The sequence below is a fragment of the Pogoniulus pusillus genome, chromosome 2 (assembly GCF_015220805.1).
Source record: "Pogoniulus pusillus isolate bPogPus1 chromosome 2, bPogPus1.pri, whole genome shotgun sequence".
NCBI lineage: Eukaryota > Metazoa > Chordata > Aves > Piciformes > Lybiidae > Pogoniulus > Pogoniulus pusillus.
This window is the reverse complement of record NC_087265.1, coordinates 2,610,001-2,628,009: the sequence shown is the minus strand read 5'-3', so window position 1 is coordinate 2,628,009 and position 18,009 is coordinate 2,610,001. Positions and strand designations below refer to the sequence as shown.

Below are 18,009 nucleotides of genomic sequence, written 5' to 3'. Positions count from 1 at the left end.
ATGTGGGCAAAAAAAAAAAAAAGCATGCTCCCCGTTACTCATCCTGCACCAGGGAAAAAGCAAACACATTGAAATAAATAAGGCTGTGAATCATCCCAGCAGCACCAGGGCTTCCACAAAGCCACAATGGCAGAAGGTCGCAGCAGAAGGCTGAGATCCTTCAAGGCATGTGCCCTGCAAACCCCTTGTGGTGGCTGATCCCCCTTCTCTGCACATCAGACCCGGAGGATGTCCTGGGAGAGACTTGGGTGGGAGTATCTCCCTGCACAGCCCCTTTCTTATGGTAATAAGACCCTGGTTGCAAACTTTCCTCCTAACAGGCCCTACAGCCCCACAGAGGGACGGAGGGACATGAGGGTTATCTCCGTGAGGGTTGTCTCCACGAGGGTTGTCTCCACCATAATGGGGTTTGGTGGACAAAGGGAAATCCACTGAGAAGAAGGAGGCAGCCAGCATCCCATGTGGCATCCCTTGGGCAGTTTTCCACCAGGACCACATGGCTGCCTCCATTCTCACCTTTCCACATAGAAAAACTGAGGAAAAGAGGGAAAACTGCACCCAGAGAAGTGCCCTTTAAACATCTCCAAGCCCCAGCACCAAGTTTCTTAGACCAGCAGGGTTTGTGAGGATATTTTGGGTCTATTCAGTTTTAAACTGATGGGGCTGAGGGAAAGGGTGGGGAAGGCATTTGCCAAAGTTTAAAATAGAGCGAGGCAAAGGCTCTGCGTGGGGATGCTGATGGTGGAGGGCCTGGGAGCAAGGCTGCCAGCACCACCCCAATAAAGGCAGGATCTATAGGCTGTCATTATTTCCATCTCCTAAAGAAGCTGCACGCCCGTTATTAGTTCAGAGCCAGGCAGGAAATCATCGCCTGGATTAAGGTTAAATTCCATCTCAGAAGGGCTTAGCCAATTGCTGAATGTTTACATCCAGTGTCCAAAAAATAAAGAAAAGAAAAGCTTAAAAACCCATCCTCACACCCCACACTGAAATAACATCTCCTAAGGTTGGGTGTCCTGCCACTCCTGTGAAGATCAGAGCAGTTTATCGCTCCAATGCAAGCCCTGCTGAGGCACTTCAGAGCTGGAGACACTGAGAGATTGAGGGCTGCAGGAACAGCCTGAAAAATTATGAATAGGGATTATCTGACAATGCCAACATGTTCCTTAAAGCCCTTGAGCATCATCACACGGTCTGAGGGTTTGTTTTATTCGGTGTAGCTGCAGATATAGATATATTTTAGCCATGCAACATCGACGGCGCTCCTGCTTATTGCAGGTTAGGCTGCAGTTTCTCTTAATCTCCGTTTCATCCCCTGGTTTTGTAATCTGGACATGCATGAACACTACGTGAGGTGTTTGTAAGGGGATTCATTTCTCTTGAGGACTTGTTGGGTGGCTTTTGGTTTTCCCTTTTTTCTGCTATAAAAGGTGGATGACTGAAAATCGAGCGAGTCGGTGATGAGCATCCACCTTTCTCTTTATGCTTTCTTTTTCTTTCTTTTTATCAAATTCCTTTTCTTTTCCTTCCTTTTAATTTTTTTTTTTCTTTAAATCCAAAATTCGGTTTAGCTCTTTAAGGCATTGCCAGGCTGCCCTTGATTTATGGGCAGTGTCTTCTGGATCTGAGAGGATCTAATGCAAATTAATAATCCTCGAATCTGATTTCAGGATATTTGCACCACGCTGTTTATTTCATTAAGATATCATCACTTTGCCTGCCTGACATCCATCTCGGTGTTTACAGGTATACCTAGGCATGAACCCGTCCCACACCCTGCAAGAAAATGATGCTAGCCTTCAGTGAAAGGGGGCAACAAAACTTTTAGCAAAGGCAAGCTGGCTCAGAGCAGTGAGGGAAAGAACAAATCGCTACAAATAAAAATACAACTACAAATTAACAACACGAGAGGACCTTGCTCCCACCTTTGCATAATGACGGATTTCAGCGGCAGCAGCCCGCCAGGTCTGCAGGCAGATTTGCTTTAAGCCGCTCTGTGGCTGGCAGCCTTGGAGCACACCCCACACACACCCCCCTCCAAGCCAGGCAGGGCGCAAGAAGCGCACAAGCAGCGCTCAAGTAGCGCGCAATCTCCCTCTCCTCTTTTTCCCATCCTCCTGCAACTGAGGGCTGGAGGAGGAACACACGGAGAAAGGAGGATTTTGGGGGGCTATTTCTCCAACATCCCACTCTGCAGTTGGGGGGGTTTAGAATCCCCCCCTCACCCTGCCCCAGCCCGCCCTTGCCCTGACTCTCCTCAGCATTACCCAGGGGCACCCAGTCTAAGTGGCTGGGTAAATTTCACCAACCAGATGACCAAATAAAATTAGGGGGGGAATAAAGGAAAAAAAAAAGGAACCTCAGTGGCTCTGATGAGCTGCAAAGACAAAGTGCAGTGGGGAGGAGGGCGAGGTAAGGGTCCCCTTCCTTCCTCCCTTCACGATGTTTAATGATCAGAAAGGTGTTCTCTGATCAGGAGCGGTTTGGAGAGCGATGTCTGGTGCCTTGTTGCTGGCTTTGCAAAGCCCTTGTTTAGGCATCCACTCAACGCCCAGTTCAAGAGCAGTTTATCTTAGCTTAATGTAAGTAAAAGTACAGTGTCGGAGCAGTGTACCATTTGTTTCGCTTTTCTTCGGGAGGGGAAAGAGGGGGGAGGGGGGTGCCGGTGAAAAAAAATAAGAAGAAGAAGTGCTGGAATAGCTTTGACTCTTGTCACGGGAAGGAAACTCTTCCGCAGCTCTTTCCCACAGCCCTTTGGGCAGCTCCACGTTTACCTTGGGGAAAGACCCTGCGAGCAGACAAGACGTGGAGTTTAATCTTTACGCCGCGATCGTTTGGAGCTCTTTTTCGAGGAAGAAGCGCTTGTGGCTGGGAGTTGGATGAAGGTTCAGGGTGTGCAGATCAGCTCCTTCGCTCAGCATCTCCAGCTCAGGCTGCCTTAACTTACTTCGATATTACTTCTTAGTTACGGGCAGCGTAAAAGCAGCTTTTTTGATTAAGAGAGCAGCAGAGCACTGGTTAAGAACACTTAAACTTCAATTAAAAAAAAAAAAGTTTTAAAAAAAATTAAAATCCCCCTGGGAAGCGGGCTCTGAATTGGTTAATAATGTGCAGTACTTGCTAAATTGCTGACTTCCAGATGTGGAAAATATCTTTCTTGTTTAGGACCTACGTAACCTGATTGGATTACGACAGAAGCGTCACATTGGAAGGCTTTTGAGTGATGATTTAATTAACCATACAGTAGAAAGCTGTATTTGCCAGGAAACCCCTTCCATATTTGCATAACCAATCCCTTCAGTGCAAAGGTGGAGTCTGGCTTGGGGTTGGTTTTTTTTTTTTTTTTTCTTTTTTTTTTTTTCCTTCTTTTTTTTTTCTCTCTCTCTATGCAATTTTATTTTAATTTTAATACTTGAAAAAAAGGTGAAAAACTTGTAACCTCCCCGAAGTTCGGTCCCACGCGTTACTCACCCTCCCTGTCTCTGCCCATCCAGCTACTTCCAAGGGGGGAGCAGAGCCAGGAAGAGCCCATCTCACCCCTGATCCGTGTCTGTGAACACAACAGATAGGCTGTAAGATCTCAGCACGTTGTTTTGGGGTGGTTTGTGGTGTTCGGTGTTTTATTTTCATCACATTTAGCCGGCTATTCAAAATAACCTGGATGAGTGCCGGAATGAAAGGGGGACACGCGCACCCCAACCCCAAACATGCCCCAAAAGAAACGCGTTCAGGATAAAAATAAAACAGCACCAAAACGAGCAGGAGTCAGCCAGGATCTTATTTGCAGCTCCCGAACAGAGTTTAGTTTCTAAGCATTGATGTTAGGGTAAGTTTTCCCCTCCGCAGCAGCTCCGAGAGGGGCTGGGAATCGGCATGGTGCGGGCGCAGGATGCGGCCCCCAGCCGGCTCCGCGGGCAGGCAAGGCGGGGGGGATGCCGCCGGAGGGGCGGGAGGGGGGAACGACGACGACAGGGATCCCGCCCGGGGATGGGGGAGGAGGGGGAGAGGCGGCGGGTGGAGAAGGGGGGGACACGGCGACCGGCAGGGATCCAGCCTGAGGGCAGGGGATCCGGCAGGATCCTGCTGGGGAAGGGGGAGGTGGGGGGGTGGTCCGGCACAGATTTCTCCCGGAGGTGGAGGATCCTGCCCGGGGAGGGGATGGGGATGCAGCGATGTGGGGGTGCGGGGGCAAAACATGCAGCCCGGGGTGGGTAGGACGGCAGAAGATGCAGACAAGGAGGGTGGAAATAGGGGTGCAGACGGAGCGGGTTGTGGGGGGAAGCAGAGCATGCAGCCGGGAGAGCAAGGAGGGGGAGGGGGGGAGAGGAAGGGGATGCAGCCCCCAAGGGATGGGGGGAACACACCACAGGGGATGCTGCGCCGGGACGCGTTGAGTTTCCGCAGGGTGAAGGCGGAGGGGCGCGGAGAAGCGCGGAGCGGGGGGCGGGTTCGGGGCGGGCGGGCAGGCGGGCGGGCGGTGGAATCGCATTTCTGCCGCTAAAGCGTTTGGCGGAGACTTTCAAGGTATAATCTATCCCAGATCCTTTCCCAGAGAGAGAGAGAGAGAGAAAGAGAGAGAGAGAGAGAGAGAGAGAGGGAGAGAAAACTTGGCGCTCACGTTTCCACATGATGCTCACGTTTGGTGCTCTTCAATTATCCCTCCCCACAAAGATAGGTGGCGTGTGTTCCAGGGTCTCTCCTCTCGCTCCGACAGAAAAGAAAAAGAAAAAAATGTCATTAGAAGAGGCGTAACACGTCAGTCCGTCCCCAGGTTTGTGTTTCCTGGAGTGGCAGAAAGAGATCAGTCCTAACCTGCCCAGCAGGAATAACGGTCCTTCCGACAACTCTTTGCAAGGCACTTTTTTTTTTTTTTGGTTTTTTTTTACCTTTTTTTTTTTTTTCCCTTTTTTTTTTTTTTTTTTTTTTTTTTTTTTACCCACACAATTTCTTCAGGAGCTGCATCTTCCCTTCACCTTTTCTCCTCTACTTCGCGGCTTCTTCATGCTTTTTCTTCTCATCATTTCTGGCCAAAACTACAAACAAGACCTCGCAGGTAGGTTCGGAATTTAATTCCATTTTCTCTCCCCCCCCCCCTCCTTCTGGGTTTTTTTTTTTTTTTTTCTCTTCCCCCCCATCCCCCTCAACCACCCCTCCTCCTCTTTTTCTCACACCACCTCAGGCACTAGCGGGCTTATTTAATTTCGATTACATTTGAATTTTTAAACGTTGGCTTGTTCATAGTTGAGGCGAAAAATCTCCCCTCTAATGTATCTTTTCTCTTTTTTTTTAACCGAAACCTGAAGTCACCTCGCTAACGCTCAGGGAAGGGGTGAGCAATTTCGGGGCGCTCACGGCTGTGCCACCACTACTGCCCCTGCTCTGCTTTACCTGTCAGCCAGGTACGGGAGGTAGCTTTTACGAGGCAGCACCAAAAGTTTTAGTACTAGGAAGAGACTTAGCCCTCCTGGAAACAAACAGGAAAAAAAAATCCGAACCAAAACCAAGCAACCAAGCAACAAACCCAAACATCCCCCCTACCCACCTCCTGCTCTTTTTATTTCAGCTTTCACATCTGAGCTCGGAAAGTTTGCAGGTACCTGTTAATGCTTTGCACACCCTGAGCCTGCAGAGCCAGCCTGGCCGGGCACCGATGGAGCCCCAGCCCCGGGCAGAGCTCCCCGGCAAAAGGATGTGTTTCCCCAAACAGAAAGTTTGCTGGTTTGTCTGCTTACTTAGTTTCATTTCTTTATTTTATTTTGTGAAGCCGGGTGAAGTAACACCTTAGCTTCTGGGATCCTAAAGCAAGAAGTGAAAGTACTGACTGGAACTTAATAGTCGTTTGCCAAAAAGCGAAATAAAATGTATGTATATTTTAAAAATCTAGCCGGTCTAGCTCTGAGCAGAAACATCTTGTCGAGATCTGCAGGTTTAAAACCACTGACAACTTTTTGCGGGAGGCTGAGTAGCTCAGGGAAGGTAATTGAAACGTATTTAAAACAATTCACCATTGGTCGTTTTGCGTTAAAACGCCAGTTGCCGAGGCAGGCTGAGGGTCCCGGCTTGCCTCGATTCCTATCTTCCCCTTCCCGCTACATCTCCTGCTGCGGTGATGCCACCATTGCCCACTCCAGGATCGAGAATGAACTGGCAAACCCTAAAGTTTCCAGCTCATTTCTCAGCCTCTTCCTTCCTCAGCCACATCCATCCACATCCACAGAGCCACCAATTCACCCTGGCCAGGCGGAACACCAGGCATGAGAGTGTGAGTAAACACCCTGACCCTGCACACACTCTCTGGGTATTGCCATGCTCTTACCTGCTCAGATATTCATTTTATTTTATTTTATTTTATTTAAAGCCTAACAGGCTCTATAACTGCAAACGTCTGAGAAGGAGAGTTCAGGCAGAATAAAAACCACCTAGCAGCAGCACACTTCACTGCTCAATTCTGGTGTGAAGCTCCAGCAAAGTGAAAAGACACAAGGAAAGAAGGGGGAAACAAATGAAAGGGGGGGGGGGGAAGAAAACAAAACCGAACCCCACTTTGCTGCAAAATAGTAATAATAATTTAAATTGTTGAGTCAGGTAATGATTTTCTAGGTTTTGTGTAAAACTCTCAGTGCAGAAGACAATAGATGCGAAGGAGAGGGGGGGATCCTGCTCAGGAGAGCAAGGGTTAATTGCCCTTGTTTTACAGTTTGCATCTGTTACATCTTTTATAGCCCCCTGTTTAAACTAATCCTCAAGTCAAAGCATCTTTAAAGCTACAGCATCTTCCTCGAGGTGGACTTTCAGGAGCGGTTCTTGCAGCAAAGCCCAGCGCTCCTGCCTCTCTGCCTTTGACAGATAGAGCCTCTTGCACAGCCCGGGCACAGGCACACAACACACACAAACACAGAGAGAGTAGGTCCAAAAGTTTGCAAGTTTAAATTAGAACAAAAAATAAAAATCAAAACTGCAACAAAAATCCAAACCCAACTGAAGGGTTGAAAACTCTGACAGCGGTAGTTTTGATTTCTGTTTCTTTTCTGTGAAGGAAAGGGGAGGGGGGCGAAAAAAAAAAAAAAAAAAGGAAATAAATGACACTCTGAAGCTTTGTTTAAGTCAGGGGCAAGGGAAACCCTGAATATTGTCAAACTGACTAAAAAGGTGACAGAGGTTTATAATTACACTCCTCGGTGTTAGGGGGAGGTCTCCGTGCTATGCTTTACCCCAAAAGGAGAGGGGGAGAGCCATGTTTCCTCTTATCACTTCGGTGGACAGCACTTTGGAGGGGGGCAAAGGGAAAAAATGAAAGAAAAAGGAATAGAGACAGAAGGAGAATGAGGTTGTGCAAAGAAGTTGTAATGTCAAATTAAAGTACTTTTCGGAGGAAATGGTCCGCCTAGCATTGAGTCAAACAGCCTACTGTAAAAGCTGTGCATTCCCTCATACGGTCATGAGTTATGACTCATTTGAGATGTAATTCTTGTCTCTCTGATCTGCTTTTGCTGGTGCAATACACACACGCAGGGAGGGACACACACACAGACACATACACACGCTCAGGCAGACACAGAGAGAGAGAGAGAGAGAGGGAGGGAGGGAGAGAGAGAGAGAGGGGAGACCAAATATAAATAAATAAATAAATAAGAAATCAACCCGGCTAGGGAAAAGAAGGGGGGGGGGGAAGCCCGCTCTGTCTGCGTCCCACCTCTCCCCTACACACACACCCTTTTACACAGACATACACCCCCCACCCCGGCACGGCAATCCCCTCGCCGTGTTGCGTGGATGGGTGCTTTTTCGGGTGTAAATTGGGGTCCCCGTTGGCGCCCTGCGTTTAAATGGGATATCCCGATGCCCACACTGTCGCTGTGCTTGGTTGTTACATAGAGCCTGCGTGCTGCTGAATCAGGGAGTCGAGCCCATGCGAACTGCCATCTGATCCACTCTTATCAATGAAGCAGCAGATCATGGCGGATGGCCCCAGGTGTAAGAGGCGAAAACAAGCCAACCCCCGGAGGAAAAACGGTAAGACGACCCCTCAAGCAAACTTTTTTTCCGGCCGGTTCCGCCGCGGTGATGGGGTGGGGGGGGAACTGGTCGCAGGACGGGGAAGGGGAAGAGGAGGGAAGGGAGGGAGCGAGCGGGAGGAGGGGGACGGACGGGATGGGACGGACACGGGGCCGGGCGGCAGTCAGCGGCGGCGGCGGCAGCAGCAGCAACGGAGCCCGCCCGGGGCTCGCCGCCCTCCGTGGTAGCGGGGCCGTCCCGCGGGGACTGTGCGGCCGAGGGGCGCCGGAGCATTAAGGAAGGGGGGTGTGGGTGTGTATGAGGAATACCCCATTCCTCTGCGTGTATGTGTGTATATAAAGGGGGAAGTGGGGGCGAAGCAGCGCGCAGCTGCCGCGCCCCAAAGTTTGTTGCGCGGGCGCGGAGCAGGCGGGCCGGTGCCCCGAGTCTGGTGGAGTGGTGGGGTGAAAGGGAGGTAAAAAAGGAGGGGGGGGGTGGTTGGTCAGGTTCGCCCCGCCGTTTGCCGGGTGGCTTAGGCGCTGTCAGGATCGGGGAGCGCAGAGAAGCGCGGAGCTGGGCGGTGGGAAGCGCGGAGCGGCGCGGAGAGGCGCGGAGCGGGGCGGGCGGCGGGAGGGCAACCGGCTGCCGGCCCTGGGAAAAAAACCCGGCAGCGTGAGAAACCCGAGGCAGGCTGGCACCGAGTTAGGGACTCTCTCTCTCTCTCTCTCTCTCTCTTCTTTTTTATTGTTAGGGACTCGAAAATGAAACTTCCTCCTCCCTAATAATTAATAATACTAATGAGCTGGGTGCCCAATTGTCCACAGTTGCCCTCTCCCCCGGTCTCCGCCGGGCGCGTAGGGCCGGGGCTGAGTGGGACGCGGTGTTCTGGGCTGATTTCACATTTGGCAGCTTTCACTGCTTGTGGGTCTCTCTCCGTTTCTCCCCGTCCCTCCCTTAGTTTCTTCCTTTCTCCTCCGGCTGATGGTCTCTCCCCCCACCCCACCTCCACCATCACTGCCCCCACCGCCCCCGCCGGCCTCCCCCTTCCCACCCGCAGCCCCTCGCCTGGCCATCCCGGTCCCACTTTCAAACAACTTTCTTCCCGAGGAGCTGGAGGAAGGAAGATATTTGTGTGAACCTGAACCCATGCTCTTATAGCTCAGCTACTTCATTTAAGTGGAGAGGTGGGAGAAAAAAGGGGGGGGGGGGGGGGGGGGGGGGGTGATGAAGGAGGAAAGGGGGGACACACACACTCACAAAACAACAACAACAAAAAAACCACAAAGACAAGAGAATGTTGATTAGAAACAAATGATCCTGTCCCGTCGCCCCCCCCCCCCCCCCCCCCCCCCCGGTTCCTTCCTTCTCTCTAGGTTGTGAGTGTGTGTGTGTCTTTTTCTTGTTGTGGTGGAGGCGTCGAGCCATATGGGGGAGTGATAGAGGAATTTTAGTCAGAAACTGTTCGTTATGTTACACTGGCTTTTCCCTTTGTGTTGTCTTTGATCTATTTGCTTGGCTTAGTATTACCAAAAAAAAAAAAAAAAAAAAAAAAGAAAGAAAGAAAGAAAGAGGGGAAGGGGAAAAAAAGGCAGAAACCCAACTAAAATAATATATTCCGAGCAGCTTCCCAAGGATCCATTCCTTGTTATCTTTTTTTAAAGTCTCTTTCCCTCCGCCGCCACCACCACCACCACCCCACCACCCCCCCGCCTGCACCGCCACCCTTTACTCTTGTGTCTGTCATTATTTAAGGTGGTCCTCACAGAGGAGACCTCCCCTTCCCCTCATCTCTGGGTAATTTAGTAGACATTAAAATTACACGTAATGTTTCCCTCTCCTCTCTTGTGTTTCCTCTGTTCTTTTTATTAAATGTTGGTTATTGATTTTCTAAAATCAATGTCTGTTGTGGGGCTTTTTTCCCCTTACAAGTATCTAAAGCACGTTGCTGATCAACTGGATAACAAAAGCTTTGTGTCAAGTAGCCTTTTTTCTTATGTTAAACAGTCATTTTTGAGAGAAAAAGAGAATGAGATTTAAAGCAACGCATCCAGAAGTGCTCTTTTGCAGGAAAGAATATTCTGAGTGTTTGAGGGGGCTTTATTCTTCTTCAGCCTCCTTGCTTTTTCATACAAGATTATTAGTTTAGCGTGTTAAACCCATCACATGCTCTGTGATGAGGGATGCGTCTACGGGTTTCATATTCTCTCAACACGATTTGAGTCGGGGGAGGGGGAGATGAAAGGGGGGGGAGAGAGGGGAACCCACCCCAGCATCCCCAAAAATAAAGAGCTGGACGCTTGTGTTTGCCCGGGGCACCAGGACTGCAGCCTGTCCACGCTGCTCTTGCAGCCAGGTCTCTGGGAGACATGTATGGGTCTGGGGGCGGGGGGTTAAGAGGGAGGTTGCCAGAGATTCTTGTTGCTCCCATGAAAAAAAAAAAAAGAAGTGTGTTTGCAGGGAAGTGCACTAAGTTGGGAAGGCACCACACACTTGGGAGCCGAAAGTTTAATTGCGATTTTTTTAAGGTAACCTCTGAAAGATCCTGCAAACTTCATTGCAAGTGTGTGCGCTGGTCACACCGAGGTCTAACTTCTCCCTTCAGCGTCTTGCTCTGGCCAAGAAAAAAAAGAGGGGAAAATAATTCCCCACTTTCCGTCTGTCCAACCTTTCCTCTTTGTGCTTCACAGTTTGCTTGTTTCATTCATTTCTGAGTAAGAAATGTCCTGGTTCTGAGAAGCAGGTAGATGAGAGAGGATGGGTTCGGGCTGGGTTATGGGTTTGTTTTTTCATTTTCTCTTTCTCGACAAGCATGTATCCAATGCCTTTCCCACTGGGAATTACCCAGGATTTATCTGGACTGAGTGGATTTTTCTTCTCTCCTGCATTCGTGGAAAAGATGTCACTTCTGAGCTTGTGTCTTTGCTGATAACACCAGGAACGGTGATGCTTATCGAAATCAGACAGAAATTCCTCAGAAATGCAGCAGGAACCAAAATAAAATTTGCAAGCCACTGGAAAAAAAAATGTATAGATAGATTTTTAAAAGGCAGAAATCAAATAGATGGTCATCAGGGAAGCTGAGGGAGCGTGAGTGCAATCACAGACAAATTACAGACGGGCACAAAACAGAATAATCCAACTAATGCCTGAGTGGGCTCCAAGCCTGGGTGCGTGTCCCTGCGAGGATGGGCAAGGCTCGGGATTACATCCCGGGGCCGGATAAAATTACGCCGGAGCTAAATAGGGTCGAAAGCTCGGGATTTTCCAAGATAACGGTGTTGATCAGAGCTGCTGGGAGTGAAGGAGAGGTGTGCTGGGGAAGAGGGGGGGGAACCGAAAGAGGCGATATGATAATCAGTGAGGGGTGAGCCCCCCTGGGGTGTGTGTGCGGGATGGGGGTGGGGGTTAGGACGGAGGGTGGGAAGGAGAGGACCCCGAAAGCGGCTGAGGGGGGGATGAAGGGGGGGTGGGCGGGAGGTGCGCGGAGCGGCAGCCCAGGAATGCGGCGGAGCTCCGGGAAGTTCAGTCAGATGATTCCCAGCGCCTGACTCACTTCGCGGTACTTTCACTCGGGAGAGAAGTCGCGGCAGAGGAGGAGGAGGAGGAGAGGGCAGCGAGCCCCCTTTTTCGCACGGGCCCCCCGCGGAGGCGGGGGTTTCGCTGGCTGCCGCTACGCCGGTGCGGAGAGAGGAGCGGAGAGGCGCGGAGCTGTGCGAAGCGGGGGCCAAGGCGGGCAGCGCTGTCCCGCCGTCCGGATGCCCTGCTCTGCCTCCCTCCTTCTTCTTGTGGTTTGGCGTTTGTTGGATGTTTGGGGATTGAGTTTGCCTTTTTTCTTTCTTTTTTCCCTCCCTCTTTCCTATCCTCTTCCCCCTCTCAAAAATAATAACAATTAAAAAAAATCTCCAGGAAGAAGGAGAAGGAGGAGATGGGAAAGTTTGGTCTAGTTTACCCCCAAAGTTTCAGTGAACATCTCGCTTTGCCACCTCTCTTCCAGTCGTGAAAAAAAAAAAAAAAAAAAAAAAAAAAAAAAGGAGAAAGTTCAATGCTTTCAGGGCGTTTGCTCCGAGGCAGAACACAGCCCAAACAAGCAATACACGGTTTGACTTGCTCAGAGAGCCTTCCCCAAAAAGATACCCACCCACGCTCCTTGCGAGGATGCTGGGGAAGGGGGAAAAACCTCCTTCACTTCCCACTTGAGAAAGAGGGGGGGAAGAAGAAAAGGAAAGGGGAAAAAAAGGAAAAAAAAAGCCAAGCCTGCTGCCTGTAGTGAGTGGGAAGTGAGGCTTGTCTTCTCTGCCTGGAGAAGTTTGGAGGTAGCTAGACGGAGGCTTGAGTGTGAGGAGAAAAGCTGCTTTTTGTGAAATCCAGGTGGCACAAGGCAGAGCGGGCATCTGGGAGCGCTCCTGTTCCCGGGGACCTCTGCAGGGCTGGGAATCCGTTGCGAGGAGATTCCTCCGAGAGTTGTTGGCTGGGGAGGGAGGCAAATGCCTTCCCTTCAGAAAAGCACCTGGAGAAAGGTATTAAAAATTAATGCAGTAAATGCATGTGAGTGACCAGAGTGTAATGATAACCTTAGCTACAATTTCTCGGCGCAGAACCGTGTCCAAGCTGAGCTGTGACATGAAGCAGAGGAGGTTGTTTTCAGTGTCAATCCTGATCTGTTTATTTTATTCTGGGTGTATAGAAATGCAGCAAATGTGGAGATTCGTGCCTGATTTACTGTGTACCATTTGCGAGCGTTTGATGCTCACTGGCTTTTTGCTTATCGCATGCAAGGAAACTTTTGGGGACATTTCTAATCGCTGTGAGAAAAACAGGTCTGATGCCTAGAAAGGCATATTTGGGGGGAAAAGGGGGGAAAAAAGAAAAGTGAAAAAAAAAAAAAAAAAAGGAAACCATTACAAGTTAATTATCGACAATTATGCATAGCCAAGTGCCCAAGATAGGGAAAATATATGGAAGGCTAAGCTGTTCGCTCTCAGGACAGGCTGGTAATATTCCCCAAGAAAAATGTGTCTCTACCTTTAGAGTGGGAAGAAGTGTGCTGATTCTTTTACAGCAGCCCCACATTCATTCCAAGAAATAGGAAATTCTTCGCCTCACAACAGTTTTTGGCATCTGCATTATCCTAGTGCTTTTAAGGTGCATTTTTTCCTCTCTGAAAGAGAACTCTTTGTCCTTATTTTCTCCAAGACCATGGCTTCCCAAGGTAGACACTATTTTGTGCCTGTCACATAGAAAGGGAGTGCAGGTTTGCAGTGCTCACAGACAATTGATTGTCTGCCCTAATGTGTTTCATTTACATGTTTATAACGTCAATAGTGCTGGGGTGTCCACTGTACCATTCATTCCAGCATTCCCACAAGGGTGCAATTGTCTGAATGGCCAAGTCAGACACCTTTTTGATTGCTCTTTAGTTGTCTTTTTAGAGTGTAAAGAAAAAGGAGAGAAATCCGTGATGCAGAAACACTAGTTGAAAATATTTCAGAATTAAACGTCACCATTAAAGCAGATGTGAGCAGTAGGCAAACAATATCTTTTAACTAAGGTTCTGAGGGTGGAAACAAATTCAGCATCGTGGGGATGGTTGTTGTAGGCGACAAGCAGCCCTGTCCTTTAATTTTTTTTAGTTTTTTTCTTTTCCAAATGATTTGTCGTTTTCATTTCCATTCCATCCCCCGGAAATGCAGCCACCTCCTAACTCTCTGTATGCTTCACTGTAATTTGCGATTTTCCCCTTATATTTTACCCATCTCTCTTTATGCCAACAGCGTCAGCTAACCACTGGGAAAGTCTGCTGAGAGACTCTCTTAAGCTGTGAGAAGTACAAACTTAAAAGGGGAAGGGGAAAACGTAACCCCCTCCAGTAAGGTCCAAATATTTCTTCATCAAGCATTTTTTTTTTTTTTAATGAACAAACAGACATTGCCTGGACTTTTCCTTGCATCAGTGTAACTTAAATAGCTGCGTACCAACTTCTTATGCCTGTGGTCGCCGTCCTCCTGCCTTGCAAGCTCTCAGCAAAGTGTTTCCAAGTTAAGAAAAGATTGCTTTATTTTTTTTTAAAGGTGTGCTGTGCTGGTTTGATATGCCAACAAGCATTCAAGTTGCATCTGAGGGAGGCAAGAAACGATTGCTTGTGGTTTGCACTGGAATAAAATAAGGCAGGCAGCTTGGTGAAGCTCATCTAGAGAGAGAGAGATGTATCTGTGTATACACCTATGCGTGTGTCACATATAGAAGCAGATATGGAATGCATAGGTACGCCTGAAAATAACAGTTCACATTTCAGGCTAGATCATATCCCCCTAAAAATGATGCTGATCCCAACAGCTACAATTAATACAAGTTGACCTGTTCCATCCGTGATCCATAAGGAAGCGCAGCTCTTAGGTCCTATAGCTTCTGCTGGGGTTGCTAAAGCCAGGGAAAACTTTTTGTTTGTTTCCCCTTCTTTTCCATATAAAATTTTTTTTTGGTGGTAATTAAAAAAAAAAAAAAAAAAGCCTGTTTGTGGAGAATTTTTTTTCCTCGTGTGTGTATGTGTGTGCCTAACAGGGAAGACACAGTAGATGCACCGTTAGCTGAACCCCTGACACGGCGGTCTTTTGAATGCCTTAGGTATGATTTCACTTTCGCTCACATCAATGCTGACCTGAATGCCTTTCATATCTGATCCGCTGTGTCTCTCCCAGTAAACATCCCCTGAGGGGAGAACAAAGAAAGGAGCTCTTCTTCTTCTTAATCACAATTCAGCCCATTCACCGCCGGCAGGCTACATTTGCATTCTGCAACAGAAAGCCAAGATGAAAAGGAAAAAAAAAAAAAAAAAAAAAAAAAAAAAAAAAAAAAAAGGGAAAAAAAAAGAGAGTGAGAAGAAGAGAGAAAAAAAAAAAGCAGAAGGGTGGAGGCTGAGTAAAATAACTTAGGTGTTTGTAGCTGTTTGTTGGGCTTCCCCTAGTTACAAGCCTTATATAGATCCTGCTCTACCCAGCCTTGGCTCTTCTGACAGGCAGATAGTGTTACAAGATGGCATGCCTGTACTATTCATGGCCACTCGCTCTAACACTTGAGGTAGAAAGTGTCAGAGAGGGATCAAATTCTACTCTGAGAAGTCTGTTATAGTTAGGGTCAGGTGTGTGTACTCTCAGCTCTTGACTGCTGCCTATTATTTTGTTTTAATTACTATTATTGTTTACTCACCATGACCTTGGGGAGCAGGGGGGTGACTGGGGGTTGAGGCAAGCTTGGCCACCACTGGCGAGCAGATTAAGGGTGAAAAATTGCCTTCTCCCCAGTTGAAATATCAGGGGGTTAGTGTGCTTTTTAAATTGTTTGGGAAGGGTCCGGCTGGACGTTGTTGCGGTTGGCAGGGCAAGAGAGCCAGGTTGATGCTGTGGGCCGAGGGGGGAGGTGTGGTGGCTTGGTGGCGGGGGTGTCCCCAGGCTGGCGACCAGCCCGGCCTGTCCCGACCCACTGGGGAAAAGCAGCAACTCAGCAAATCCTCGGTGGCACCAGCAAAAGCTCGTGGAGGAGGAGGAGGAGGCGGAAGGCAAGAGATCTGTGGAAGTTTCTGTCACTGGGCTCCCTCGTGGAGGTTTCATAGTCACGTTAATGTCCTTTTTCTAACTGTCCCCCTCCCCTGTCCCTGTTTGTGCATGTCCCAAGACTTGCCTGTTTGTTTGTTCTTCAGAATCTCTTCTGTGCTTTTAATCAGACAGGGCTGGGTTTTGGGGGGGGGGGGGAAGAAAAATAACAAATTGGTGAGGTCTTTGGTCATAGCCACTTTTTTCTCACCGAGAGAAGGTTTATTTATAACTGGATCCTGCTTACTGAGAAGTATTTAAGCCCTTTCAGGCAGAGCTGTCAAAATTTCCTGTGTTGTTTGCCTCTATTTGCAACAAGCAAAAAGTAACATGCAGTTGCTGGTGTTGGAATAAGCAGGGTAGCACAGAAATCTCAAGTGACAAGTTTGCAGCTACACTATCTCCTGCTGACCAAACTGTCATTTTTAGTGGTTTTTATTGTTTTAGTATTTTAATGTTATTTATTTATTTATTTATTTGAATTTCCAGATGTCACTTTTAAGATCCTAACAGTCTTCCCCCCCCTCCCCATTAGCAAATGGATTAAATGTGGTAAGGAAACTTTGAGAGGGAAGAACACTTTGAACAATGTGGAGCGGGGAGGGATGTCTTATTTCCCTGTGGCTGCTCTGGCAGATTTCACTTCTAAGGAGCACACTAACCGAGATGTTACCAGTTGAACAGAAGCATGTGACACAGATTCCTGATTTTTTCCCAGAAGATTTGCAGAATTTACAAAAAGAGATTATCTCTACACCTTCCACCCTCCTAACCACCCCCATGACCCAAGCAATGGAGGATTTAGGCAGATTTACTTCAGTAAACACCTTTGGACACTTGGGGAAAAGTAGGAGTCTGTTTGCAAAAGCAGGCTTTTGTTAAGTGAGGTGCTGGATAATGCTTTACCAAGCAGCTGTGATATTAACCTACCCAGTAATGCTGGAAGGAGCCTTAACTCCTTGTGAGCTCTGGGGGCCTGCAGGTACAGGGCCTGGAGTGGGGTTTGGAGAGGGGCACAGACTGGGAGGTGGCACTTCTCAGCCTGACACATCTTTTACTTGGTGGCTGCTGAATCTTTCGGGGTTAGTACATCAGAAGCAAGGCTGGGAAGAGCTATGAGGCATCTCCTCCACCAGCAAGGGGTTATCTATATGTGTGTGCATGCATACACACTCTAACTCTGCCCCTACGTATATAACATATCCCCAGATCTCTCTAGGAAAGCAAAGCTCGTTGAGCATTGCTGAGAGAGGAAGGTCAGTTTAGGATTCACACTTGAGCAGCAGAAGAGCTGAGAGTTCCACAAGCAAACCTTTATGAGTGGCTTTGAAGAAAGCCATCAGCTTTCTGAGGGCTTCACTTTCCCAAAGTGACCTTTTTTTCTTTTTCTTTTTCTGAGAAAGCTACTTCCTGCTCTTTCCTGAACCATTAGAAGAAGGAGTTAATAAGTTAGATATTTTTGCTGGGCATAAGAATATCTTCACAGGTATTCCTGTTTTTAGTTTGACTAAGATTGCTTCATTTGGGGGGTTTTGTTGTCAAGGGTTCTCTCTCTCTTTCTTTCTTTCTTTCTTTCTTTCTTTCTTTCTTTCTTTCTTTCTTTCTTTCTTTCTTTCTAGGTGTTAATGTTAGAGCAGCCACAAACGTGTGAGAAAGCAAAGGGTATGAGACATGACAGAATCAAAGGTGTTTGCTATGTTGTTACCCGTGTGTCAAGCTACAGGCTTCCTTTGTCACAGCCTCCTGGAGATTTGATAGTGCGGATCCACTTCCAAGTGATACAGCAGTTTCTAACTGGAGAGGTGGGGTGTGGGCTTTTAATGTGGTGTGGTCGTTGTCGATGCCTTTGCCTCCCCAAATGCATTTAAACACCTCACCACTGAGCACACCCCATTACTCCCTCCTTACTCGAGGGTGCTGTGCGCTCAAGCACCAGGACAGCAGCCACAGCATTACGGTATCTGGCATGGAGCGTGGTTTGGCAGGAATGTCATCTGCCAAATCATCCCATAATTACGTTTTATGTTATTTGTATGAATGACCAAGCATGCAGTATTCCTTTTGAAATCAAAGGAAGGCTTAAAACGCGTTTTTGAATACTTTCAGACCATGGTCAGGTCACAGTTTGGGAGTTGAATTAAACTGATCTCATTTGTGATCTAATTGAGGTTGGCAACAATCTTAGCAGTAGCAGTAACATACAAATACAAATCAAAGAGCAGAATTCAGCAAATCAGATCTTTTGCTCGAATCCTGCCTGGGAGTTATTCTCCGGCTGCCAGCAGAGAAGTTAAACTTTGTCCCGCTTCTCAGCGGCAGTGCAAGCCTTGCATATTTTTTCGAGTCTTTGACAGGAAAGTTGGGTCGGAGAGATGGGCACACAAAGGCGAGAAGGGAGCTGTTGCCTCCTCGGACAGGGGGTGAGGAC

The 18,009-nt window shown here is 48.3% G+C and overlaps 1 protein-coding gene across 3 annotated transcripts in view; it reads left to right on the top strand.

Moving 5' to 3' along the window:
- The first annotated feature begins 4,685 nt into the window (after positions 1-4,685).
- ZEB2 (zinc finger E-box binding homeobox 2) overlaps positions 4,686-18,009 on the top strand; it is a 124,873-nt gene continuing 111,549 nt past the window's right edge. The window contains exons 1-3 of one of the 3 annotated variants that reach the window (XM_064154660.1): positions 4,686-4,771; positions 4,954-5,053; positions 7,876-8,013. In XM_064154660.1, the coding sequence (XP_064010730.1) occupies positions 7,941-8,013 (73 nt within the window). In that variant the 5' untranslated portion in view covers positions 4,686-4,771; positions 4,954-5,053; positions 7,876-7,940. Of the gene's footprint in view, positions 4,772-4,953; positions 5,054-5,303; positions 5,400-6,195; positions 6,263-7,875; positions 8,014-18,009 lie in introns of those variants that run through there. The other 2 variants (XM_064154675.1, XM_064154667.1) reach the window with 2 other exon arrangements.